This window comes from Channa argus, chromosome 19, assembly GCF_033026475.1.
Source record: "Channa argus isolate prfri chromosome 19, Channa argus male v1.0, whole genome shotgun sequence".
NCBI classification, from domain to species: Eukaryota; Metazoa; Chordata; class Actinopteri; order Anabantiformes; family Channidae; genus Channa; species Channa argus.
This window is the reverse complement of record NC_090215.1, coordinates 2,085,879-2,113,534: the sequence shown is the minus strand read 5'-3', so window position 1 is coordinate 2,113,534 and position 27,656 is coordinate 2,085,879. Positions and strand designations below refer to the sequence as shown.

The window sequence follows — 27,656 nt, the reverse complement described above, 5'->3', positions numbered from 1 at the left end:
GTTTACATACTAAAAATCTCTTCAGCTGGTTGAGAATAAAACAACACACAGTCACATATATATACACTCGTAGCATCACGCTAACACCAGATGCCAGGAAGCTGAGTGGTGACTGAGTGGCATCAGTCCTACCATGCGTGACTCTCTCCTGACATTGCCTCTTTTAGCAAGCTTGCGTGAAACCACAACACCGCTGCCCATCAAGCCTTTCACCCTCCTGCTATATCCTTCCCTCAAACACACATTTGCACAAACACACACACACACATCACCTGCTGGGCAATGCCAAACACGCATGGCATCCCTCCCTATGCTAAATGGGATCAGGGAAAAGAGTGTCCAAATAAAGAGGCTCACATCAGAGTATTTTAATGGCACACAGATGGGACAATGTAAAGTGGACAGTCACACTGTATTCAGACCTAATACAGGATTTCTCACTGAACCAACTTCACTCATTCATTCATTTGAACCTTTCCTTCAAGAGCTCACATCTGCAGCAGGGATTTTAAAGAGCTGCCAGCTGCTGATCATTACTGTGGAAAAATATAGATATTGTATATAGATATTGTAAATTATAGATGGCATCAAGATAGAAAATGTCAAAAACTATTAATAACATCTTAATGATACAAGTTGTTTAAAACTAAAATTAAGTTATTAGTTAAATGTTTAGTGTGTAAACAAATCACTGCTGTGAACAATGTTATGTATGGAAACCTTACAAACATGTGTTTGTAAATTAGTTTTCAGTTCAAGCATAATTTTGCCCGTCTCAGTTGAGGTCCTGATGTGGCAGCTGATGAGATGTTTCTGTGAGCACCAAGATAATACCCTGCAACACAGGGATGAGGTGATGAGAGAAAGATAATCAGATTACTGTTGGCTCAGTGTGTCGCTTAATAAATTAGCTCTGTCAGAGGCCAAATTGCTGTGTTGGTGTGAAACCCACTCATGTTAAAGTGAAGCTGACAGGTGATGCTAAGTAAAATCAAATAAGGCGGAGACTTGCACAGGGGTCTGGAGTGTCAGTCAGTCTCATGTTTAGTAGTGAAATCCTGACTTTCATTAAATCTATAATTTTTTCTAGTGATGCATTCAATTGTTTTCCCCCAGATTATGGGGTATGAAAGGCTTGGAACCGTGTGAACTGTGGCTAACTGTTGGCTTAAACTGAGATGGAGGCCTTAAATACTGCATAATGCCGTGGCTCTAGCTTCCCAGATTGGTCCTGGTCACACACAGGAGCCCACACAAGCACAGTGGATATACAACACCCTGGTAGTGTTTACTGACTGACAAGTTAATGGCTTTCATGTATAAAGCATGATCAGCATCACACCTATCACTTGATCCCCCTCAACCCTGGACACCATTAGCCATCTCACACCCATTTAATTACACATCGATAGGGGTTTCTGCGTATGTGCGCACGTGTGTGTGCCAAGAACATACTGTATTACTGTGTTACTACTTCAGTGGAAACTGCTTCAGTCAAAAGAAAAGGGGATTTCTCATATGAAGAAAATATTTTAATCCCCATCGGACTCATATTGACACAAAGCTTACAAGAGAAAAATGAATCTTTTCGCAACACAGAACATTTTTGCAAAACAGAAACAATATGTGTCAGTAGAGTTTCAGCTAATTTTAATAAGTAGTTTGATGGCTTGATTTAACTCAGTACAACTTTAATTTTTTGTGCACTAAAATGATCTCTCTTTAAGTAAAAACGTAGCCAATTAACTCAACTTGCGCAGCTGTAAAGTGCACCTTCCACAGAGCCATAGCATTTGTTTAGCATTGCGTGCTACAGCATTAGTGGAGTTTCCTTCACATATGGATTCTGCCTGAGGGGCCATCTGCCTATTATTATTTGCCTCAATGGGCCGAAACGGCACCATAATCTTTTTAACAGATTACCCTCCTGTTATGGACGGGGGAAAAAAAAAAAGAATGGTAAAGAGATCATGAAAGTTGTGGTTCTCTCTTCAGAAAACCTGTTGAATGTTCTGTTTACAAGGACCACAGAACAAGTGATGGTTGCTTTTTACTGGCCAACAGCGAGGAGAATGAGGGGAGGGATAATGTAAGGCTTGTTTTTGTTCTCTCTCCCTGTTATTTGGAATGATTTAAACAAGACTAGTTGGCACGCAACACAAGGAACCAGCATTTTTGCTAAAGTGGAGGTGTATGTGGCACCACAGTCTGTAACCTCGGCTCTACTCTCAGGCAAGAATGCAGCAAGACGAAAATACAGGGGAAGAAAACTAATAATTATTCCTGAGTTCTTTGACTCGTCTCAAGTATTTCCTTTTCCAGTATGAATAAGCAGGCGAGTCAAAGCTGGTGCTTTTTGGAATGAAATATTGAGCACAGGTCAAACTGAGTAAAATAAAAAGAATTACTGTAGCGAATGAAGCTGCAGTTGAAGCGAAAGCTTTTGACTCTCAGACCGTTTGAAAAAATGCAGCAGAGGTTGTGAGTACAGAAATAGAAGACTTACTGTGGCCAGGTGTACTTCCTGAATGCAACTCTAATTAACCACCTGCTCCTTTAGAGACTCACAAACCTTCATCAAAACAGGGATCCAAGGAGAAGTTTTTTAGAAATGAATGCAAGGAGCTGGCGTTTAGACAGGAGAACAGTAAATTTACAATGAACACAGTGACCCCTTTGCATGCACGTTGTTATAGCACGTTGGACATTAGATTCCTTTATAGTTTTGACTATTTTTTTCTTTAGTTTATGTTTATGCAGGTTTATGCATCTAGACTCTGACGTGTCTGATAGACAGAACGAGCCCCACACAGTTTTGGAAAGTTGAAGATGTCTAAAAATGGCCTTGACTCCCTTAAAAAACACTCCCCCAACTAGCTTTGTTGGTTTTTGAAAATGTGGAAGCAGTTTGCTTTTCTTTTACATTTGTGTTCTCAGTATGGCTCTAGATCAGTGTTATTACTGGGATATATGTGGCTCATGATGGAGTTTATATCCTGAGTTTACCCCCCTGCTGAGCTGACATTGGGGTGGTGGAATTCGTGTGATCCCTAGAAACTTTAGAAAAACCATGCAGTGTCTTGTTGTCCTCTGTTGGAAAACACACTGTTGCTTTCATTTGGGTACAGTCAAATAAAAAAAAAAAAAAAAGCTTTCCTGCATAACTGGCTCATCTCACGCAACACATGCTTGAATGCTGCTATTGTGTGTGTGTGTGTGTGTGTGTGTGTGTGTGTGTGTGTGTGTGTGTGTGTGTCTGTGTGTGTGTGTCCACGTTTCTCACTGAAGCACATTCTCCATAGCAATCTATCCATTTGCATTCTGTTGGTTTTTCTAATTGTCTGTGTAAATATTGCACCACGATGGCCTTATGTTGTGGTTAACTTTCTTAAGGCTTGACAAGCTGAATTGAGCGTGTGTTTAAACAGCCCTTTGACTGGCTCTGTATGTGTTGCTCTGTCAATGGGTTCATCAGAAAAGCAATATTCCCAGAAACAAACATTGTGCTCACATAAAACATGTGCAGCCCAATCAGTTATGTACTATTTATAGTAGCAGTTTGACAAGTTTCATATTATGATTGATGTAATTGTGTGTGTGTGTGTGTGTGTGTGTGTGTGTGTGTGTGTGTGTGTGTGTGTGTGTGTGTGGCAATAGTTTCATGATGGCTTTCACCATGTAGTGACGCCACATACAGTAGCAGTGTCAGTGCTGTAGAAGAGTTGCCATACGAGTCTGTTTGACCTGAGGCCTTGTGTAGAGGCACATTACTCGTCTACAACATGGTGACTGTCGTGTCTGTTTGCCAAGCAAAACAGAGAAGTGGAAACAATTGAGTTTACGTCCCAACCTCCATTCTGTGTGATCCCGTTTGCTTTGTCATAATATCACTTCCACTTTACTTTGGTATCTAGGCGCACAACCAACACCTTTGTTTATTTTCTATTCAGGAAGTTTTTTTTCTAGGATTTCCACATGCACACAGTCCCCTACAAACATCAGTCACTCGCTTCACATTCTTCTCTGAAAGAGGAATATTTGTGATTCCTGCCCTCCTCACCTTCGCAAGTGTTTTCTTTTATAGAAGTTGCTTTGTTACAGGCCAACGAGAATTGCTCTAAATCCAGGCAGCGTATCCCTTCAAATGTAATCTTATATGTCACAGGGGGAAACAAATCGTTGTCATCCAAAACAGAAAGATTATAGACTTCAATCCAATGTTAATATTACCATCAAGGATGATGGAAAATCAAATCAGTGTCGTTTAATGCTTCTATCTGGAGCAGAGTTAAACAGGTGGGAAAAGTCTGCTCTTGTTTTTAGTAAAAACTTACTTCTGGTGACTTTTTTTTTTTTTCTATTCACCACATTGCAAAAACAAGAAAAAGTTGAAATATTAAAAGTTGAATTTGGACGAGGTGAGATCCGGACATTTGATCTGTGGCATAATGAAGTATTAGCTTCCATTACAGTGCAGGCTTAACCTTTTTGTGGAGCACCATTGAGCACTTACCAGCAGTCATCAATATTTAACAGCTGTTGCTATTATGAAATTCTTTATGGGCTAATGTGGCTCGCAGGCTTGCACGCAAGGCCTTGGCCGAGCGCCAGCAGCTTGTCAGAAGGAAGGGGTGGGGGAGATTGACAGACTGCTCGCTCGCGTGACAACGGGCTCTTGATCATCCAGCTTCTCTCTCTCTCTCTCTCTCTCTCTCTCTCTTTCTGTTTGTGTGTGTGTGTTGGTGTTGCTCTTTCCTGTGTCTCTGGAGAGAGAGAGAGAGCGAAAGAGAGAGAGAGAGAGAGCGAGAAGAGCTTAGAGGGAAGGGGGTGGGAATAGGCAAAGGAGGTGGCTGTAAGGCAACTCAACATCATTGCACACGTATACACACACACACACACACACACACACACACACAGTCCTTACCCTAACTCTAACCATCCCAACCTAATGCATAACCCTAAAACAAAGTCTTAACTCTGAAAAAACCCTGTGAAGAGCTGCGACCATTTGAGGATCGTCCTCATTGTCAGAATTTCCTCACTTGAGTAGTAGAAACTTAAAACTGGTCCTCACTGTGCCGTAACCCACACACAGAGCTTTCTCTACTCACGCAAGCCTTGTGGGAGGGGAGGGATCACTGTGCAGCACAGCACTCGCATGTTTCAGGTCCTCAATCTTCAGTGTGAGCTTAACACACAGCGGAGCATCATCTGCCAAAAGATTTCACCCACACTGGTTTTATCAAGAAGACAGAGAGCAGATCGGCAAAGTGAATGTGTTTTAAAACTCCCCTTCGTCTGGACACAACTAAATAATATTAGCTGTGGGGGACTAAGGATTTTTTTTTACTTATTATACATATAAATAATACTCCATTACTTGTTTCAATTTTAAAAAATGTCACTTAAAAAAGTGGAATTATTAACAAAGTGTTCTCATAATAGCAGTCATAAGACAGAAGAATGACTCCCTATGTTTGTTAAACATTATAATATTATGTCTATTAATATGTATTACTGTGTATTTCATATATTATGTTGTGTTATTGGTCAATATGGAGCTAATTTAAACAATTTTCTCTGTGGATGGCTTGTTAAATTAACCGCACATCATCGATTTCTTTTACCTCATGTGTTTTGTGGCAGCAAAAATTTATTTTCAAAACGCAGATTTTCCTTTTTTTTTTCTTCTTCTGTTCACTTCATATTTCCCTTTTTTTTTGTCTGTTGCTGGTAGTGTGGGAGGAAGTAGCTTCAGAGGACAGGGTACTGAAAACGGATAAAATACACTCTGGCTGTGATGGTAAACACCAGTCAAACGCACCTCACCCCCTAGAGGCTGCCACAATGAATACATAATAATCTCACATAGGCAGTGAACACACTCACACACTATTTTTTATTTTGTGTGTACTCATGCCTAGTTACCAGCAAAGAGTGGTAGTTAAACATTTGTACATGAGGAATAAATAAATTTTCCCTTTACTCTTAATTCTATTCACATTTTGTTTGTTTATAGGACTTTTCTCACTTTGCTCTGTGCACCAAACTCACTTTTACGATATCATTTCAAGAAATCAAAGTCTTCTCTCGCCATTATTGACTTCATATTCACTTTTCCGACTGTGGCAAAATTTGTGCAAATTGAGGCCCACTGTCGATTACTATTTGGTGGGTGGTCCCTATATTTTGGACGTTGAAGGAAAGACCTGGCCAGCCAAACGAAAGACCAGCCTCAGCCGCCTTGGCAGCATCTACATCCCACTTCTTGTCACTTTTTACTTAATAGCCTGTCCTCACACAGAGCACATGGACGCCTCACCATTACCTACTCTGTTTTCCTTTTTGGAGCAGAGAGGGGGAGAAAATAGAGGCAAAGAAAAGCAAACCTGAAGACATGAGCAGTGATGAATAAAGCCTGTATTGTTGGCAGAGGAAGTGCTGAGCCCGATAATTAATCATCTCGTATGTTTGTCTTTCCTGACGCTGCATCCTCTCCAAAAGCTGCTGTAAGAGAGAAAACAAAAATACATCAGGTGTTGAAGGAGGAAAATAAAGACGCTTATTAGATTTATTTCTCACTGCAGTGGTTTTCCACTGCTCGGATGATATTGTGGTGACTGAAGAGAATGTGTGCGGCTGTCTGTTTGTCTATATGTGTTTGCACCTAGAAGAAGTGATGACAAAATACTTAAAATTATTACTGGCACTCATGAGTTTAGGGAGCTGTCTGTCAATGCTCTCTTTAGCCTTTAACCAGATTTGATATTTTGGTCTTTTATTTCAATGCCTAACTTGAGGAAAACTGCTGTTAAAAGGAAGAAAGTAAAAAAAAAATTTAAAAAAATTGCATGGTTGAAAAAAGTATGCATTAGCATTTTTGAGAGTGGAATTAAGAACAGAGGAAACTCTCAGTATTGTGCACTTCTTGGTTGATCACCACAATCAGGTTGGAAAGATGAGGAAAGGTAGAAGAAGCATAGCTAGAGAGTAGAAGCTGTAATGGGGTTATTCGGTGGGGGTGGTAACTATGCAAGCATCAGATGATACATATGGTATATACATTACATTACTTAAGCTGTGTGTGTGTTAGTGTGTGTGTTGCGTGACTAATCTGTGCTTGCTACAGATGGACAGCAAAGGGCTGATCTCTTGGATTGAACCACATGCCCCCTCACAGCACACCCACAAGAGAAACACGCAAACATGCATCTCCACACACGTCACAAGTGGACATGTGACATGTTCTTCTGTCCTGTAGGATAAGGGCTCATATACCCACGCTGGCTGGTAGGAGGTAGAACACAACATACTTTACATCATGCTGATGTCTTGGATGGAGCTGTACAGTAAATGTTCGTTAATATCAGATGATGCAGAGGAGATGTGTACTGAAGAGTGTAAAGACATGACATTGTTGAAGAGTTCAGACACATGGGCTCAGCTACAGAGCAGCAGCACTGGATCTGGAGATCTGGAAAGTTTTAACAGTTTTCTCAAGAATACGTCAGCAGAGATGAAGCTTGTCTCAGTTTAATTATTTTGTTTCTCCATATTGAAATGTTCTCCGCTGTTGAAACACCATACTACTCACTCTGGGGTTGTACCTGTCTTTCTTTTCCCTGGTGAAGTTTCTTTTGGGTAAATGTTTGTTGATCTGAACAGATGGTCTAAGGAGGGTGTTGTGCGCTGCAAATAATTAAGTCCTTTACCTTTTTCGGTATTTAATAGAACTACTTAAACATTTGCGCAATACCACATGAATTTAAAAAAAAAATGCAAATTAGGTTTATGGTTTATTAAATTTATGGGGAATCAAACACAGTAGTTCTTGGCCTAAATTACTAGTGGTGATTTTTGTGGACTGGAGTTCAAGGCGCCTGGTTTGGGGACCTCACACGAGCCTCTCTACGCTTTGTTGATGAAGAGGATCTATTCACTTTATCATACTATGACCTTCAGCATGCACCTGGGCATTTGCAGTCAAGTGTGAAGCTGCTCTAATGAGAGTCACACGTCTGAAACCTGGGTTCTCTGAAGGAAAAGGTTGATTGATTCAATGCTTTTTTTTTTTTTGTTTGAGCTGCCAAGTTTAATTCCAGAAAGACTAAAGTATATGTATCATTTGACCTGTGCAAGTTCTGGAAAAACAATGTTAAATGGGTGGAAGGAAAAATACTTTTCTCATTGCATTATTATAAATATAATGACACATATAAAACATCATGTTGGATTAAAAAAAAGGACAAAGCACAAATGATTGGCTCCTTTATTTATGTTCCTTCATTGAAACTGTCTGCTTTCTCGCTCTGTACTACAGTGCTGTATCGTGTGAGAGGAATCCTGTAAAGTTATGAAATCCTCTAGACCTACTGCACAGTCTAATAACTGGCATTAGTGAAATGCAAAAGGAGACTGATAGTATTAATGTGTCCGCCACATGTTTGAATGTTGGTCCAACTCGCTCACTGCCATATCACAGAGACACTTGTTGTTTGAACCGAAAGAAGTCAATTGTGTCCACTGATTTTCTCTGACCTTTCCCTTTTTTATAGTGAGCCAAGAGAAAACCTCCAGGAAGCACGTCATTAGCACACCATCATCTAACCCTGAGCCCAAGAAAGAGAGCCTTCCACTGGGTGCCACCGTGAATGAAAGCAGCCTCGTCCTGGAAGTAAGAAACCACATGGCTCCTGTTTGTATGTGTATCCGTGTCAGATTTTGTCATGTGTATCCAAAAACTATCCTAAGCCAATAATGTTGTCTCACAGCGTAGCATCACCAGTGCTAAAGGGCTGACTAGCTTGTATCCACAGCAGCCAGTTGACCTTGAATATTTTACATAAACCACAGGAAGAAATGTTGTTTAATTCCTCGAAAGACAAAAAAGGAGCATGCAAACTTGTGTGGACCAGATGCGGGGCCCATTACATACAGAAGAGAATTTCCGAGTGACGACATGGTTTATGGTTAGGGTAAGGTTAGTGTTAGGTAAGGACTGGTTTTAGTTAAGGTTAGGCTAAGACTCCAAAAATAAATGTGTGTATGTGTCAAACAACAAATTAGGACACTGCACATTGAGCAACTACTGTGAATGCACACGTGCAGAACAGAGCTGGTCCACTGATGCTTCTGTTAACATGTTTGGATGTCTCGGTGGGAAAGTAAACAAAAGGCTAGATTGACCATGATGATGTCCTGCCTCCTGTTGCGTGACTCAACCTGTTCTGGGGCCTCACAGCAAACTGTGCATCAGTTGTTATAGTGACTGGATCTTTAGAGAGACAGTTAATTGTATGTGTATGTGTGTTTCCTGGGATTGCACTTCTTACGTACGTGAGAATTCTCGTACATCTGACGCAAATGAAATGCACAATAGATTGTGTGTTTCATTCCATTTTTTTTTTAACATTCGGTTGAGCGATTACAGTTCATCTGTACCCAATTTCTAAAGCAGCCCATCCAATAGGCACTAGAGGCAAAATCAGATGATCTTTAAAGATACAGTTATTTGTCAATATAACAGTGTTGCCAACTCCTCAGTAGGGAAAGTAGCTATTGGCGGCCCTAGAAGTCGCTAGAAGTCGCTAAATGGCGCCATCACATAATTTGCATAATTGACCATGTGCATGTTATTGTAATGGACATTGTGGGAGAGAGAAAAAAGTGAGTTAAAACACAAAAGTATGTTTTGAACTACAAATAAACTTTCTCTGTCGATTCTTGTTTTTTTTTTTTAACGTCCCAATTCCAGCCCTCCTCATTTATTCAAGCATGGGACTGGCAAAACTGCTTTTTCTTTTGTTTGTTTATAAAAAAAAATAAGATTGTGCAGTGATTTATTTCAGACAAAGAAAATTCTACATTTAATTCTACATTTACGCCCTGGGGTACAGTCAGGGCTCCGTGCATGCGTGATTCATTTCATTTGCAGTCTGGATACAGCGGAGGGGTGAACATTTCCTTCTCTGACTGCAGCTGCTGCATGGCACAAAGTTTGGGCCACCTTTGGACCTATGGCAGCATCTGCTGCTCTTTGAGAAGAGTCAGAACGATACATGCTTTTATGCCAGAGTCTCCAATAACACCAGAAAAAAGTGGCTAGATTTGTTGCTAGTCTCTTTTTTTAAAAAAAGAGTCGCTAGAAGGGTCTGAAAACTCGCTAAATATAGTGACAGTGTGGCTAAGTTGGAAACACTGCGAAGACCTTTGAAATTATACTTTTTCCCTTATAAATATCTGCACCAAATTCCATGGCGAATTTTCAAGCTATTCCAATGAGTGTCGATGTGACAGCAAGCCTAAAGCAAGTCTGATACTATGAACAAAAACTAAAAGTGAGATTCTGTTGTTTTATTCTGAAAATTAAAACTCATGCTTCTTGTTTGAATTGAATTGAATTGAATCGCCTCGTATCCAAAACTTAAAAATATCTGTCAATATATCAAGATAGGATGTGTAGCAAAACATCTCAGTGTTGGTCATGACCTCCTCATTTCTGCTTTCAACTCACTTTAACAGCAGAAAACCAAAGGAGCCCTGTCGAAACAGTGAGACCAGGCAGCCCAACCACCAAACAACCTTCCCCTCCTCTCCCCTTTCTCCAAATCCTGTGAACGTATATTTTGGGCTCTACGTGCAAAGCGCCTCTTACAATTTCTAAGTCAAAGCTTTTAGTGTCCCAGGGGCAGTTATGGCAGCCGGGGGGTGTCCGTTGTTGCAGATATGTGGTGGAGAAGGCCGACAGCAGGTGCCTGTTTCCATTACCTAAAGGCTTTAGTATGTGAGGAACTGAGGGAAATGTGAGTGGAGAAAACATACAAAAACAGCGTCCAGTACTTTTTTCCCTCTTTTGTACTTTTAGAAGGACAAGTGCTGTTTGGGTGTGGTTGGCTGTTTTTTTTATAACAAAAACAGAATAATAATGATTATAATTAAAAGTTGTTTTGTTTTTTTGTTCTTTCCAGTTCCGTATCTGTAAAATCCGTAAATCCAACTGGACTGTTCTGTTTTAACATAATAATTTCAAATGTTCCAGTAATGTTTTCGGACATGTGAAAAATAAATGAGCAGCATCCATCTGCATTCAATTTATTTGCTCTTGCATTTGGGAGAAAAATATTACAGTAATGAACCTAAAAATATAGCAGTGTTTGTCTGCCCACACTCTCAGGTGTCAAGTCCAAAGTGTTAAGCTGAGTAAAAATGTCACAGTCCTTCAAAAACATGTTGCAGACATTTCTTGTGACATTTCACTGACTTAATATAGAAATGGTGAAAGGTTAACAGGGTAAATAAACCTAAATTAACCAAACTTAAATTCCTTTTACGGCTTTGTGGAACATGTTTATATGTAAATTTTCTATCCATTGTTTGGACATGTTCGTTAAATCGCACTAAGACTAAGGGTACTTTATAGTACATGCTCTCAATTTTTTCTCAAGTGGGGATGAAGCTGAGTAGCTGTAGCCCACCCTAGATGTCTAATACTGACACTGTGTTAAAGTCCATGGTGTCTGGTGGGACCTCAGTGATTTACACGGTTCCCTTTCCCGTCACTATGTGGACGTGCCCTTCTCTGATAGGTGCAAAGAATGAGCCTCACTTAAAAACCTTTAGAAGTAAATCTCTTTGCTGTACACTCAGTGTTGTCCTGTAAGACCACCTCTCCTCTTTGAGATAAGTTATGGGTCATTTCTACAAACATCTGAAGAATGTAACATACTGCAGCTTTAGGTGAATATCTTCCAAACTTGGAGCCTTTTTACACAAACACAAAACTTCCCCATTTTGACATTTTAATTTCACTGTAACTCAACATACTTGAACTGTGGACAATGTTTACTTGATTTGAATAACTCAGACTGCTAAAGCCTCATATTAGTTTTAGAATAGAGAATTACAATACATTTTTGCACAGAATAAGTAGTTGTTGTTTTTTCTTTTAATTTAACCTTTATTTTACCAGAAAAAAAAACTTAGTGTCCTGGCCTGATATGAACTTGATAAGTGGTTAAAGCATGAAATACTTGTATTATATTTAATGTGGACATCTTCATGCTGTTTTAACACCAACCTGAAAAACTGGGAACCTGTCCTTTTGAGGTTCAGTCTCCTCATGCTGGATGAACACAGGTTCTGTATCTGCACTGTATAATACCAGGACAGTGTACATAGATGACATGTGATGTTACAGCTATAGGCTCTGTTCTTAACAGAAAGCTACACTGCCAGATGATGCCAGACTTATCCCAGATGATTTTCATTAGATCACAGATAAAATCACAGTGAAATTCTTTGACTAAATTTACTGCTTTAATAAATGCACTATGAATAAATTAAATAGATTTGCTCTGCGTATACTGCAACAAATCTACACAGTAACAGTGTCCAATATATGAAGTATACTTAAAAGAATATATTAAAATGTTATGATCCCAAATCACCTTTCACACCAAAGTGGACTTTTTTTTTTTTTTTTTACCCTTTGACCCTTTGCGCGAGAAAGGTGTGTGTGTGTGTGTGTGTTTTAGTGAAAAGGGTCACCCCACCCCCACTAGATGTCAACAAAATGTGGCAGTTAAACTTGTCAAACAACATCTACATCCATATCACTGACAACCTTGGTCAGCTCCCCCTCTCCGGCCCCCGTCTCTATCATTCCCTTATATACATTTTCCCGATCCTGTCGTATCAGAGTCTTCACATACCTCTGGATTTGCAGATATAAATTGCTCTGTTGACAGACAAGGATCGTAGCACATTGTGTGGTTAATGTGGCATGTGTGCAGTGAGCAGAGCACAGCATTGCACTGCTCGCTAAGGCCATCAGATCACTGTTAGAAGAAAGTGAAACAGGGAGAGAAGAAGACATAAAAGCAAAGTGAGTTTGAGTGGGAATTTAGAGGCCACAGGGATAAATACTACGTAAAATACACACACACACTCACCAGGGAAGACCTGCATAGTTTCGCAGTAAAACAGAGGTGACAGACTCTGGCAGCGGGAGTCACGCAACTGAAGTAGCCTTGCAGTTGTCACGCTACCACAGCTGCGCGCACACACTGGACGACCTCTCCCTCTTTTCCACGTCTCCTTCCGTTGCCTTCCTTTTTCTCCACCGCTCCATCTGTCCAGCCCTCCATACTTGACTGAAACCAGTTGTGTATTTATTTGAAATGTTCTTTTTAATCAACACTTGTCTATTCCCCCTTGTGTATGTGCGTGTGTGTAGAAAGGGAACATGGGAGTGAGGCTGTGTTTGTGTGCGGAGTTTCTCTGCTTTTAATCAGCGGGTTTGAGATCATAAATCAAAGCATGTTACCAGTCAAACAGACTTAATTATCAAAGTTTTTCACTTATGAAATACATAAGTTCAAAGGATAGCATATTGGTGTGTACATCATCTGCAAGTTAACTTTTTAAAAATAGCATGTTTCAGAAATATACTTTTATAAGACATTTTTTGCATAACTAATCAGCAAATATTAGTCAGTCCCCTCAGCTTCATGACCATCTGTTTTTCATTCGTACTCGAGTTGTTGTGGTGTTCTATCTTTTGTTCCATTTTTATTGCTATTTGCTCTACAGAGAAGCATCTCATTTCAACACTGCGCTATAAAAAGTCTAAGTCAAGTCAGATTCTGACTGCATTTTGTCTCTGCTTTAAAGGAAATAATTGTACAGTAATTAGAGTAGCCATAGTTGGCTCATAAATAGAACCATTTGACTGTGTCACTGCTGGCTGTATGCTAAATGTGAATCCTGCCCTCCCACGTTAGCCTGGCAAAGATGGCACAGATGAAATTCAGTTGGTTGTGTTGTTCAGTTGTTTCTTTGACTTTGTTGGCTGCATAAGCTGCCCTGAATTCACCACTCATCTCTTTTGGTGTGTGTGTTCAGTCTCTGACAGGGTTCGCCTTGGTGGTGAGCAGTGATGGAATGGTCTTCTATGCTTCTTCAACCATAGTAGACTATCTGGGATTTCACCAGGTGAGTGGAACTCAGTAATATGTTCGATGTACAATACACACAATACAATTCCTGCAATGCTACAACAAAGAATCAACTCCAACAAATACATTACATGTATAAGTATATGCACACGGTCACAGGGACAGAGCACTCAAAATGACAAGAACCACCTAAAAAAGGATGGGAAATAGATTCTGTGAATCTTCTTAAAATAATATTGCCATTTGGTTTCAACCCCCTGGGATATAGTGGTGACTGACTCACATTCCTAGGAAAAAGATAGTTGATGAAAAAAAACCACTTTAACTATTCAAACTAACCCTAGGCAGGAAAATCTATAGTAGTAATTTTATGCCAAGAGAAATAAATACACTGTCTAAGTTCATACAGTAAATAACTGTTTAATAACCTAAACTTTTTTTTATTTTTTTTTTTTACATATTTTCTGATTGGAATATGCACCAGAATGCACTCTACTGTGGAGAGGTGCTTGCAGAATCTCTTTTTGAACAGCAACTTCTAAATGTTTTAGACGAAGGTTTGCCCTTCTAACTAATTAGAACATTTCCATTATTTCTGCTGGATTACTAGGTTTTGCAGCTTCTTATTTATTGTAATTTGATAAAGAGTAAAACCAGAAGGGCTTTGTAGAGAGTGGTGGAGCTTAGTAGATGGTAGAAGAGCGTAGCAGAGGCTTTGAGTCTCGCGTTAGCATTACCTCAAGCTGTATATTGTAGCTTTACATATTCGAATAATAACTAAATTACAGTGTGTCACATTAATATAGGACTACAACAAATATAAAATATTAAAATTATTAAAACTCTATTTAATGCTGGCTAGTTAAAAAGGCCAGCAAAGCAACAATAGATAATGGGCTTGTCAGCCAGCAGAACATATATTCAAGCACACTATAATTTATAAAACCCAACCTTCATTTATGTCTCTTTAGCAGCAAGCTTATGAAGGATGGAGATCCAAAAAGCCTCATTCTTCCTAACAGTAAATCTGAGTCGCTACCTCTAGGTGGCAGCGTAACCTCCCCTATCTGACAAAAAGCAAACAATATCTTGGTGCTTTACATTAAAAGAAACTGCTAGAGGATCTTTTTATCATTCCTCAGAATTGTACTGTGGCGTCAGATTTTCAGTTGCCTTGTAATCTTCCCCACGCAGACAGGACTACAGTGTCGTTGCCTTCTCTTTACCTCACCTGTTTAGAGGTGTGCAAAGATAAGCTGATCCTAAACAACAATAAACAATATTTCCCTGCAAAAGCTGACATGTTGTTACTCCCAAGGCCATATTCATATTACAAGCCACAACGTGTGACATTAGTCATTAGCTTGAGACCAAGGTAACCTGAGTCCATACGACTATTTCAGGATTTTAAGCCAATGACAGCAAACCAAAATGTTAATATTAAGTTTTGCAGTTGGATTCTATTTTCGTGAATATTCACAATTATGTTGTTTTTTTGTAATGAGATGTTTTCTTTCTTTTTGTTGTCTCTATATTGCAAACAGAACTCAAACACTAGTTGGACCATTTTCAATGTCATGGGTGCTAATTTCCACTTTGTCAGTTTTCTGTTAAACTACTAGATTAAGTTAGTAGCCTGAAAGGTGAGGTGACATGATAGTGGGTAGTAACAAACTGCCTCAGGTTGCATCAAAGGGTGGGGATTAAATATGTTGGTTTGAATTGGAACCAGAGACCAGTCCAGACTAAAGCCCACAATACCAGGTATGTGGGATTTATTAATTTATTAATGAGTAAATGAGTGTTCCATGAGATCTTTGATGCAACTTTAAAAAAGCAGGAATCAGCAGCTGGCTAGCTTAGCTTAGCACACACACACTGGAAACAGTAATTATCTCACTAAATAACTAAGACTTTTCTTCTCCAGTTTCATGTAAACAGGAGAGCAGTCGCAGTCTTCTAATCAAGTCTTAACATAAAAGTAAACAGCTCCCAAAAAAAAAAAATACATTTAGTGAATCTAAAATGTATTTATTTTCATTAAATTGGAGGCCAGGTACATTTATTGACATTTCTGTTTACAGGTAATAAATCTGCCCAAACACATGGCTTCACTGAAGGTTTTGATTCAGCAAAGCATCTGATTCAGCTCAAGTTCACCATTGCAGCTTTTTTCACCCTCAGTTGATTTGTACTTTTCTCTTTCATCCACCTCTTTCTGTACTGTCTTTTCTACTCATCCCATGGCTATTGAGCCTGAATAAAAAGTCCCTCTCAGGCTGGATAACTGTCTAGTAGGCAGAGTGAACCCACTACGTAACAACTAAGATGCCAAAGAAAGGTGAAGACCTCTGTTTCACCCTGCATAAGTGCGTGTATGTCTGTGTGTGGGCACTGATAACTCACCAACAGTTTAGCTTTCTTCCTCTCCTGCCGGCTATACCCAGCCACTTATTAATTATGGATGATATCAACACCGGCCTGCCTGGCCTGTGATGCCAAATCATCCCTCTCCTTCAAAACCATGAATAAAGTGCTTTTCACTGTTAAAAATCCCTCCTTTTCCCTCATGTCTGCTCACACACACACACACACACTTTGGGGTAAGAATGTTTCTGCTACAGCGCTCCCACTTGGCTTACAAGCAGACCGGGGCAGGAACCCAGCACCATATAATTGACATGAAAACCAAAGTGGTCAGAAAGACCCTGAGACTGTGCGTGTGAGGCTGCATGCGTGAGTGAGCCAGTGAAGACAAACAAAGGAAATTAAAACTGTGAGGTGCACAGTGCGAGATGTGTATGCACATGTGTAGTTGTGGCTCCATCAACAGTTTTTAATTTGGGATGTCTTAGATTTCTTATAGTCTATATTTCTGTTCAACTGAGTATAACACAATAACCATTTCACTGTGTTACTTAATGTAAATACAGCTACTGCTGCTTGATTATTACTGAGCTCTTCTGTTCTGTATAGAACAACAGAAGATTAGATTCTATGGAATTTTATGTGTCATGCGTCTCAGCTTCTCTGCAGGATTGGACTGAGAAAGAGAATGACGACAACTCGCTGACTTGTTAAAAGATTTAGTTTTTTTCAAGCTCACTGTTCCAGTTTATTTTTTATTTTTTTTTGTCTGTACAGCCCAGAGTCAGGCTAGTCATAGTAACAACTACAGACATAACAGACACGCATATATATATTATGTCTATGGTGACAAGAAACCTCTTTTTATCTTAGAATATTCCCCAACATTATTTTCCACTGCTCAGCAGTGGTGGAAAGTAATGAAGAAAAAAAACTTTGTACTTAAATATATTTTACACCTATCTATACTTTATTTTATTAGGTTACTTTGACTTTTACTCCACTACATTTAAGCGCAAATAGCAAATCTTTGGCCTGCCTTTCACGACACATCTGCATTCACAGCTAAAGCAGAATCCCCCGGGCTAATTGTCCGACATACAGCTACTGAATTCATGGTAAAATGTGGTTTTAAATTTGGTCGATTGAATGCCATGTCAAATTTACTCTGCTGATACTACAACATAGTAATGACCAGTTCTCCAAAAGTTTCCTGAATTTAAAATTTGCTTCACCTACCTCTCTTTCTCATGGTGCCATGTGCACAGACAAAAGGAATTAATAAAAAGCTGGCAGAAATGTTTCTGTCAATTTCTAAATTAATATGATTGACTGACAAGATTTGTTCTTCTCCTGTCCTTGATAACAGGACAGGAGCAGGCACATGCGCTAGTGCTCACTGGGATTACGCACAATCATCCACTGTGTTTACCTGGATTAAAGCAGGCGCAAATGACAATATACCGTTACAAGATAACCACACTGCTAATACTCCAAGCACAGCATATTAGCTTTTAGCAAGGAGCATAGTTTTTGCCTAATTGGTCGTTATTGTTATGGGTTTTTTTAGGCTATTTCAATTTGAAAGTAACAAAGTTTGTCTCACAAAATGGGCTATTCAAACCATATCATGTGGGGAAAAACCCAGTAGACACAGTAAAAGTGATTTCTGATATTGTTAATAAATATGCAGTGATTTAGGTGGAATGATCTACAATGTTTAAAATAGCTAAATGATTTCTATGTATTCAACAACACAGATTAAGCAGCACGGGGAAACAGAAAAGGACAGAGAAAAATGTCAACTACTTTTACTTTTGACAGATCATTCACTAACTTTTACTAAATTACAGTTTTGTTTGTGTATTTGTATTTTACTTAAGTACAATGTTTGAGTGCTTTATCCTCCACTGCTGCTCAGTAAGAAAGAAACTAAATATGTTGCAATATTTTTGACACAAAAATATTTGGAAGTTTTTTCAAGAAATGATTATTCTGTTGGATGTGAAAAAAACAAATATACAAAAATATGGCCTTGCTTTGTTAATTGCTGGCGATGTGGTCTGTGTGGTCTCATTACCTTTGCCTGCTACAGTGGTTAGGATGTGTTGCCTGTATATCTCTTTTTTTGGCCAAGAAGTTGTTTAAATCATTCAAATCTGATGGAGACGGGGTGAGAGGAAGAGGAAGAAATGGGACCCTACCTGGGAAAATTAAATTCCAATAGCAAGCAACTATATTTGGAAAAACTAATAATGTGCAAATTAACAAACCAGCACCTATGACTACAGTCATAGTCACATGACCGAATATGGCAGCAGCACTGACCTACTGTGATATTGCTCCAGCTAACCTGCAGTTCTTCTTCCGCACAACATTCACGCACAAAAAACAAAATTCAACATGGCATAATCTCATCTTCACATTGTAAATGTTGCTTTTTGCTAAATGCTAATATTAATATCTCCCCTGCTAACTTACAGTGACAGTGCAATTTGTAAAAATGCCTCTAGAGAAAGACATTAGATAATGGGACAAAAAGCTTCATGTCACCTGAGATCAGCTTGGAAATCGAAATCAACAACTTTTCACTTTTCTCCACTTGACAAGTGGTATTTGAGAAACAACCCCAGTCATCACAACATTCTCTAAGCCTCTGCCATATGTTTTCCAAAGTTTTTGCAAAGGAGCTTTCGGTTGTTTTTAAGTCGCAAAGTTTGCCTCTAAGGCCTTAACAACATGTCACATAATTTTGAGCCCACAATTGTAATCAGAAGGACACTTATCCCTAATGTGCCACAGGAAAAAAGAAAAGAAAAGGCTTTGCTAAGTAGCACCACAAGAAAGCCCTGGAGAGGAGCAGAAAACCTCCGCTGGCCTTTGATCCCGTTTTATACTGGGACACTTACCCTTTGAAGGGCAGCAAAATATCACTTATTCCCCATTTTTCCTCCTCTTTTCCTCCTTGTGTTTTTTACAAGAAACATAAACAATAGTCACTCAATCCGTCTGTCTGCCTGACTGCCGGTAGGGAACCAAACCGCAGGACGGATCACTCTCCGAACGCGGTGGGAACAGATTGTGTTTTAAGGGGCAGGCGATCAAAAAGCCTTGCGTGCCACCAGTGTGGAAATTCTGGAGAGAGTGCAGGGAGGAGGGAGGAGAGGGAAGAGGAGAAGGTTGAACATTTTTGTAAGGAATCTGTCATGGAATGACAGAAAGCAAGGCTATTGCTGGAAAAGAGAGAGAAAGAGGCATGACGAGAGTGGGTTGGAACCAGACTCATACACTGTGTGTGTGTGTGTGTGTGTGGATGGGGAGGGGGAGCTCGGTTGGACTGCTGTTCAGGAGCTGGTGTCACGCAATGTTTGACAAACACAGCTGCCCTCATTGGCCCTACAGCTGCCCTTAGACTCTTACTACACTCAGTAAATGCTTCTGCCTGTAGGTTTGTAGAGGCATATGTACATGCATAGTTTCATGGTCCCATTCACTGTGTGTACAGTATGTTACCTATGGGTGCAATGGGGGGCTGAGTGTATCCCCTCTCCAGACAGCAGGTACCAGCTGCACTGATAGCATTGAGCAGAAAAAGCACACTGGTCCCACATCATTGCTGCTTTGAACACACAGTCTCTGGGGATTAGGACTTTGAGGAGATGACATAACTGAATCTGAAACTAAACCTAGAAATGTCTATGACTGTACGAGCTTTAATGAAAGTATACATTTTGCTCAAGGCAAGACAAACTCGCTAAAATCGAATCCTTTTTTGCCTGACAGACTGATGTGATGCACCAGAACGTGTTCGATTACATCCACATAGACGACCGTCAGGAGTTCAGACGCCAGCTCCACTGGGCTATGTGTCCTCCACAGAACCAGGGCACGTCTGGACACCAGGAAACCCAACTATCTGTTGAGAGCGGTGAGTAAACAGATGGGAAAGATTGGAACCACATCCCTTGAACAGGCTCCTTTACATTAGCCAGGTCATCTTCTGTGATCTGGGTTTGGGCTTCTGTTCATTTTATCTGAGTCAACAACTCAATGACTCCTGATGTTACAGTGAAAATAAAAGGAAACATTTTTGATAACAGTTAAGTCAATTTACTTTATTTTGCGCCTTTAATTGTCCTGTAAGAGATTACATTACTTTATTAGTAAAAGATTATTGATCTTTGCTACATTACAGGTGAAGATTTTGTTGTAAGCAGCCTTTTTCATTCTCCAGAGGGCGGGGGGATTCTTCCTGAGCTCTCCTGCTTTCTGAACAGATGTTTCATAGCCAGAGTTCGATGCCTCTTGGACAGCACCTCTGGATTCTTGGTGAGTGGTTTAAAATTCCCATTTAAGTGAACAGTAACTTCAGTTTGCATTAAACTTTGTGCAAAATATAAAAGCTTTGCATGAAGAAAATGCCGCCCACTATTCTCAGCTCTGGGAGAAGTCCCAGGCCTGTAAAACGTATTATGACCTATTTGGTGCACTAAAACTTGTTTTTAATTGTAGGGCAAATAGTTATTTATATCTGTATTGCAAGACATCAGAAGGTAATATGGTTCCTGAACAAACGAGTTCGATTGAGCCCTTCATCAGTGTCGGTAGAGTTCACTGTCACCAAGTCCAATTTGGTTGCACAGCTCTTGGAAACACAGCAGAAATTCTAGATGGTAATTTTCTGACATAAACCGGAAGCACTTGTAGCCAAAGAATGAGCAAATACTGCTAAGATGCTTTACTTGTTAGTCAGTGTAAATGCAGCAAAGACACTAAATTTGTCATGTAATGCACAGTATTACTAAAGGAATTTGCACATTTGGTATATTTTTTAAGCTTGCTGTATGCGGCCTATACGAGTGTTTTTAAGTTTGTTTAACTTTTAAAATACATAATAAATACTTCTTTTGGCCTAATGACAGCAGGGATCGGCTCCAGCACACATGTAACCCCCAGCACAAGCAGCTAAGATAATGGAATGGAGTGATCACTATCCTCCTGGTAGACATTGTAAATAGGCTGCTGCTATTTTACTTTTACCTTGACTGAAACCATTAAAACTTTGGTTTGGTGAGCTTTTCACGTGGGCTACATGTGTGCGACATTAGTGTTTGTTGAGGTAAAGGGAAAAAATGCTGAGAAATAACTTGTAACTTGTTACTGCAAACATTTTTCAATAACCCAAGTTTTGCTGGAAACACTATCGACTACAGCATTTGTACGTTACAGCAATGAAAAACCTTGTGGTATCAGTAGAATAAAACAATGTCTAAGACCTCAAAGATGAGCACCTATGGTTATGCGAGGGAAAAGTTTAAGGCCATGAGCCCAGAGAGCCACCAGTAATACAGTACCCACACTCCAAGTTTAGTGCTAATTGGGTTAGTTATCGTAATTTACATATTAAACAAGTAAATAACCTGAAAGCCAAACATTAAATGATTTAGCATTTAGCTCAAAGCACTTTTGTGTGTAAGTATAACCTCATAAACTCATTATCATGTAGACTCTGGTTCAAACACTAATACATGCCATGTCCTCCCCAGTGAATGTGTGGTTATTTTTTCATACATAACATAAATAAATGAGTCTTAACAGAACCTTACAGTTGTATAGCTACATATATGTATCGTTTCCTTACATTAAATTGAAGCCCATTTCAAAGTAAAGAATTGTCAAATACAAACACAAGCAGGTTTTATTTTTTAAAGACAAAATATGAAAAAATGTTGCTGCAATTTCTGTCCTGTTTTATTATTGAGAGCACAGAAAGTCCCCTTTCAGATGAAAAAAGAATTATTTTTGTTATATACTGTATTAATATAATATATTAATTTGGACACACTACATAGCTGTTTGCATATGTTCACACCAGTAAATGTTTCTCCTCTTTCATACCAGACGATGCAGTTCCAGGGTCGACTGAAGTTCCTGCATGGGCAGAAAAAGAAATCAGCTTCTGGGGCCCTTATGCCTCCTCAGCTGGCTCTGTTCTGCATAGCTGTACCCCTCCTACTGCCCTCCATCACTGAGATGAAAATGAAGAACATGTTGATGCGGGGAAAGAATAAGGGAGGAGGAGGGATAATCTCTGCACTTGAGCACAGGTTAGAGGGAATGAGACATCATACTGTACATTAGCAACATTTCCAATGTTAACTAAAGCTGGAAGGATGATGTGTCCTCACACTTTGTTATAGTGCAATGCTGATTGATGTATTGGAGGTGCTATACAGTAATTAAAGGTCAAGCTTTTTAACACGAACATGATGTCTCAGACAGTGCTGGTCAAAAGCTCTGGTTTGATGCCTTTTGGCATCTTCTTTTGTCCTGTCACTGATTTGCCGGATGGAGGAGCTTGACGAAAAGGTCAAACTTTTAAACCTTTAAAGGCCAGAGCCACAACATCATCAGTTCTAATTCATTTTGTCACCAAACAGCACACCATCATCATCATAATTCACACATATTCATTTTGTTATTTTGCAGTTTACATGTAAAAGTACCGACCGTGTCCATGGGACAGAGAGAGCGCATTCAAAATGGTGTGAGACAGCTAAAAAAATACTCGACCATTAGTGCATCGGCACAAACGTAAGGCCTTTCCTCAACCAGCAGACACCAGCTCTAAGACAGACTTTGCTGTTCATTTTCCCCTTTATCATACTGGTCAACACTGATTATGTTAGCAAGATACTAATGATGTATGTGGGCACAGGTTCCCTGGTGTGATGGGGGAGACCATCAGGTCTCTGCTGGTCTTCAGTACTGCTATGAACAATACACAGAGCCTGTAGAAGATCATCAAACCCCTTTGTAAAATTTTGTTCCATTTTATTTGTGCCACAGCTTAAAATCAAAAGCTAATCAAAATGATTTTAGAGCCTAATTCATACATTTTGTCTGGCAAGAATATGGCAACTGGTATAAAGATAAATTAAAAAATTAATAAATAAGTCTGAATATATCTCTACCAGCTTTGTACACCTAGACTGGTAACTATTTATCTGTTGTTCTTTGGAGAATTGTTTATCTTAATTTAAAGTTTTCCCCGATTACTTATCCAGAACAGGCATTTTACATTAAATTACAGATGAAATTTAAAACTGGTCAGAATTTTTTAAAAGGTTATTTGCACTGCGATGTTGAGAGCAGCACAGTACTGGAGCGGTTAGTGATGCTACTTCCCAGGTAGAGGGTCCCCAGACTGAATCCACCGTCCTGCTGTGGTCTTCCTGGCCTAAGACATGCAGCTTAATTCTTAACTCTAAATTGTCCATTGATAATAATAGTTGTCTGGCAACCTGTTCAGGGAATAGCCCACCAGGCCTCTTGCCCAATGACAGCTGGGATAGGAAGTTGATGGATAGACTTTGATGCTGAGCCTTTGAAATGTTCAAATAAATCTGGAAAAAGTTAGATTTACGTAATTAAAATTGTCCTGTATATAAAACTTAATTAATTAAAATTCTCAAGTATGATCATGAACAGCCAAAAGGAAAAGAAGATCAGTTATGATAATTATCTCCAGGCATTGTAGATTAGCTAATATCAAGTGCATATATTGAAATAATGCATTATGACATCTACATGTAATGTTGAATAGACACAAATGATCTCCCATGCCTTCTCCAGATCCACAAACATGTGTGTTCCTAAATCTGTGTCATGTAAAACTCATACATTATTTAATTTGTTTCATCTTTGGCCCTTCTGGTGTAAGATTGGTAGAGGAAAGTGTCACTCCCCTCACAAAAGCCAAAAGCTAAAATATGTTTCCTGCTGCAGTGTTTTAACAAGAAATTAAGATACACTGTTTTGTAGGGCCTTTAAACTTCGAGCCCTAGCAATCATCGATCATTGGTTTTCTTCATGTTGACTCTGTTCTCAATTTAAAGATGAGACAGATCCCGGAAAAGATGAGTCATTTTGGAATGAATTTCTTATGAACTAAATTGAACTAAACCTAGATATTTGTACTGTGAGTCATTCGTCGATCAGCAGAATAAACATTCCCATAAAGTATACTGTAGATATTTGGATGGACCCATTTTAAAAGTAAACCTCTTCTTTAAAGTCTTTAGAGAACACATAGATTTGTCTTCTTGTTCTGCAACTAATTATCTCGTTCTCTTTTTTTCCGAATACCACCCCTAATTTCTTGCCCACCCCCCTCTGCCTCACAGCGATCGAGGGGAACACCTCCACAGGCACTCCTTCAGTGGAGGAATGGGTGACATTGCAGACCCTGTGCTCCTTTCCTGTCCTACTCCTGGCAATACCCAGCGAGGTCACCACACTCCCTGGACCCCGCTTTCCAAAGACAACCTCAAGTATCACCCTGATGGTTACTACAACCAGGAAGAGCCTCTCAACTACTGCAAGTCAATGGGTCCCAATAAAGGTCTCAGCCCCGGCCTAGGTGGCAACTGGCCTATGCGCCCAAGCTCAGGTCCCCTTAGAGCAGGCCAGGGGGTCAACTACATACCTTCCAACCGTTTGAAGACAGGCCAATATGGGAAGCCATACCGCCTCTCCCCCAACTGCCATGGTGACAGGGCTGGCGAGGTGTTTGTTTCTAAGCTCTATGGGAACATCCAAATTCCCGCAGACCCAGATGCCTACTGTGTGGATCTAGTGAAGAGCGAGAATGGCTACGAAGAATGCTACGATGGCCATCTGATGCCCGAGATGCCGCCCATCAAAGTAGAGCACGACTCGGACTCTGAAAACGGCTGTGATCCTTACGGGCGATCTTGGGCTTGTCGTGACCCAGATTCCATCGACCGTCGCTATAACGGAGTGTACGACCAGAGCTCAGGCCTGCAACTCAAATCAGAGGCCGATTATTACGACCCACAGTACTCCCCCTGTCAGCGAGGAAAAGCGGGCATCAGCCCTACGTACAACAATGCCAACTACCACAACTATGCAGTCAATAACAGCATGAATCCCAACACGCGCTTGTTAAAGTGTGACAAAGACCTGGGAAATACCAATGACAACAACCATTTTAGTCCTCAGGGACTCACTCATTCAGACTCTCTATGCAGCAACCAATCTGTCAACCTCATGGATTCACACGTGTATCCACAGGACCCTCACAAGGCCTACGTGCAACCAGACTACAGCAAACACAGCACTTATGAGTTCAAAGGTCATAGTTTGATCCACTCAATCAAGCGGGAGCCCATGGACTCCCCACCATGGTCTGAGAGCGGCCATGACATAAACCAGTCCATGATGGTTGGTTCAAGGAACGTTATGCCATGTGTGATGACTACAGGACACCACAAATCCAGTCCTTACATTTACATGCCATGAGTGTGACACCTGCAGATAATTACCTGCTCCCCCACCTCCACATGCACCCAGACACATATAGACAATCACTGTGCGTTATAGTACTTTGTATTATTATCGTACTCAAACACATGCACCAGCATTACAAAAAAAAAAGCACCATTTAAGTACAAGGACTCCCAGGATGTCAAGTACTTCTTGGTTAGATGAAGAGGTCACAAACAAGGCTCAGGTTTTAGTATTTGCATTGTGACAACCAGAAATAAAACTTTTAATCCAGTCTTTGGATCGATAACTTTTCTTTTTAAAGAATATATTTTGTAGTTGGATCGAAGCACTTTTGGATTTAGTGACAATAGGACAAAATTAAGTCTAGAAACATGTTTTGTTTTTTTGTCTTGTGCGCACCTGGCTCTTGTGGGCGGAACAAAGGTTTTGCTGTAAAATTTACTTTATTTTATTTTTGATTTTGTAGCTGACCTAACACCTATTACTGGGCTATGTCAAGGGAAATGGCTGATCATGAGGACACACGGGAGTCAGTGTTAACAGCTGAAGGAAGAATTTGCCTGGTGGTTTTGCATGTTTTAGTACTTAAACTATAAATTGTCAACTTTATTCCTTACTACATTCAGGGACATATAAATAGAAACCACTAGTTTCTATGGATTTTAGTATCTTTTGCTATTAAGCCACCCTTCCAAAGTTTGAGACTTACTTAAGTTACATTAATCTGACAAAATGGGGTTTCGACAAGGATCCGCTTTTCAATTCATTTCACAAACAAATTCACACCTTTTTGTCAGAACACATGTGTTTTCTTAGTGTTTCGATTGTTTTTCCCTTTAGTTTAGCTTTTTGCTGCACAAAAAAAATTGCAATTTGTAGTCAACAGACCAAAACATGTAAAACTGTTAGCACGGCCAAAGATTTAGGCATATTCCCTAGAGCGAGCCTGATTGCATCACAGTAGGGCTAAAGCATCTTTGAGCAAGGTACTGAAAAAAAACGAGTGCTGCTCTGTCCTCGGCCCCGACCTCTTGTTGGAAGCACAGAAATGATTTATGCATGATGAAAACAAAGACGTTGATGACAAAAGTGATTCAAATGTGAGTCGCATTTCAATCACTTAAGAGCATTAAATTGCCATCAAAAGTGAAAAGATCACCATCAGTTCACTGAAATTAATCTTATAGAATACCTTTAACCTAAAGCCACAATATGCAACTTCAGCTAGCGTTAGCATGCGATCAAACATTAATCCGCTCTGCTACACTCAGCCCTCCCTCGCCCTGCTCTGCCATGCTCTGCCCAGGGCTTCAGGTAGTCTTCAAGCAGAACTTCTCCCGTTGATTTAAAAGCTGAGCATCGCTCCAAACATTTAGGTCACAGGAGGCAACGATAGCACCTCTACACATTAAGAGGTTTAGGTGCAGAAAAAGTTACATACTGTAGCTTTAAGAAAGATGAGCTGCACTGGTTAGGTGACTTTATTCATTATGAATTGAAGGGTTGTTTTTTTTTTTTGTCTTAGTTTGAACTGAAGGAAAAGTGTTTGTTGGTAAAACGAGTTTGAGTCATCTTTCAAAGCACTCAATACTTTCAACAACTCCTGCTGAATGCACAAATATAAATCGATGTCATTTTATGTCCGACTTAATGTACAGTTTGAAATATTTTTTATGGCAAGATCAGCATTTCAGTTCCCACTGCAGATAGGGCACATTTCCTTTTTGTGTTGTCTTTTCAGTCAAAAAACATCAAACGTCTTCACAGTCGATATTTTTGCACAAATACATTAAAATCACCAAATTCAATGTCTCAGTTCTATGAAGCTACAGTGGTAGTTTCTAAATTGCACTACTGGGAGTAGTTCAGTTGAAGTTTATTCTAACCAGACAGGTTTTTAAGTCGACACGCACAACTGTACATGGTGTCACTGATTTGAATTTGTCTTTTTCTCTTTGTGTGTGTTCATTTCAATAAATGTTTGATGATTCATATTTATTGTAAGAGGCAAAAGTGTATAAT

The 27,656-nt window shown here is 39.7% G+C and overlaps 1 protein-coding gene and 1 long non-coding RNA gene across 3 annotated transcripts in view; one reads left to right on the top strand and one right to left on the bottom strand.

The window, feature by feature from the left end:
- ahrra (aryl-hydrocarbon receptor repressor a) overlaps window positions 1-27,650 on the top strand; it is a 69,325-nt gene extending 41,675 nt beyond the window's left edge. Inside the window, exons 4-9 of one of the 2 annotated variants that reach the window (XM_067486582.1) lie at window positions 8,556-8,674; window positions 13,903-13,992; window positions 20,106-20,250; window positions 20,557-20,651; window positions 22,224-22,429; window positions 24,509-27,650. In XM_067486582.1, coding sequence (XP_067342683.1) covers window positions 8,556-8,674; window positions 13,903-13,992; window positions 20,106-20,250; window positions 20,557-20,651; window positions 22,224-22,429; window positions 24,509-25,646 — 1,793 coding nt within the window. In that variant the 3' untranslated portion in view covers window positions 25,647-27,650. Of the gene's footprint in view, window positions 1-8,555; window positions 8,675-13,902; window positions 13,993-20,105; window positions 20,251-20,517; window positions 20,652-22,223; window positions 22,430-24,508 lie in introns of both variants that reach the window. The other variant, XM_067486581.1, reaches the window with a different exon arrangement.
- LOC137104831 (uncharacterized) lies at window positions 239-13,178 on the bottom strand. Its single transcript, XR_010911746.1, has 5 exons — window positions 12,951-13,178; window positions 12,711-12,836; window positions 6,390-6,507; window positions 5,112-5,211; window positions 239-835 (listed from the first exon to the last, which is right to left on the bottom strand). It is a non-coding gene; the product is annotated as an uncharacterized lncRNA (long non-coding RNA).
- Window positions 27,651-27,656: the final 6 nt, after the last annotated feature.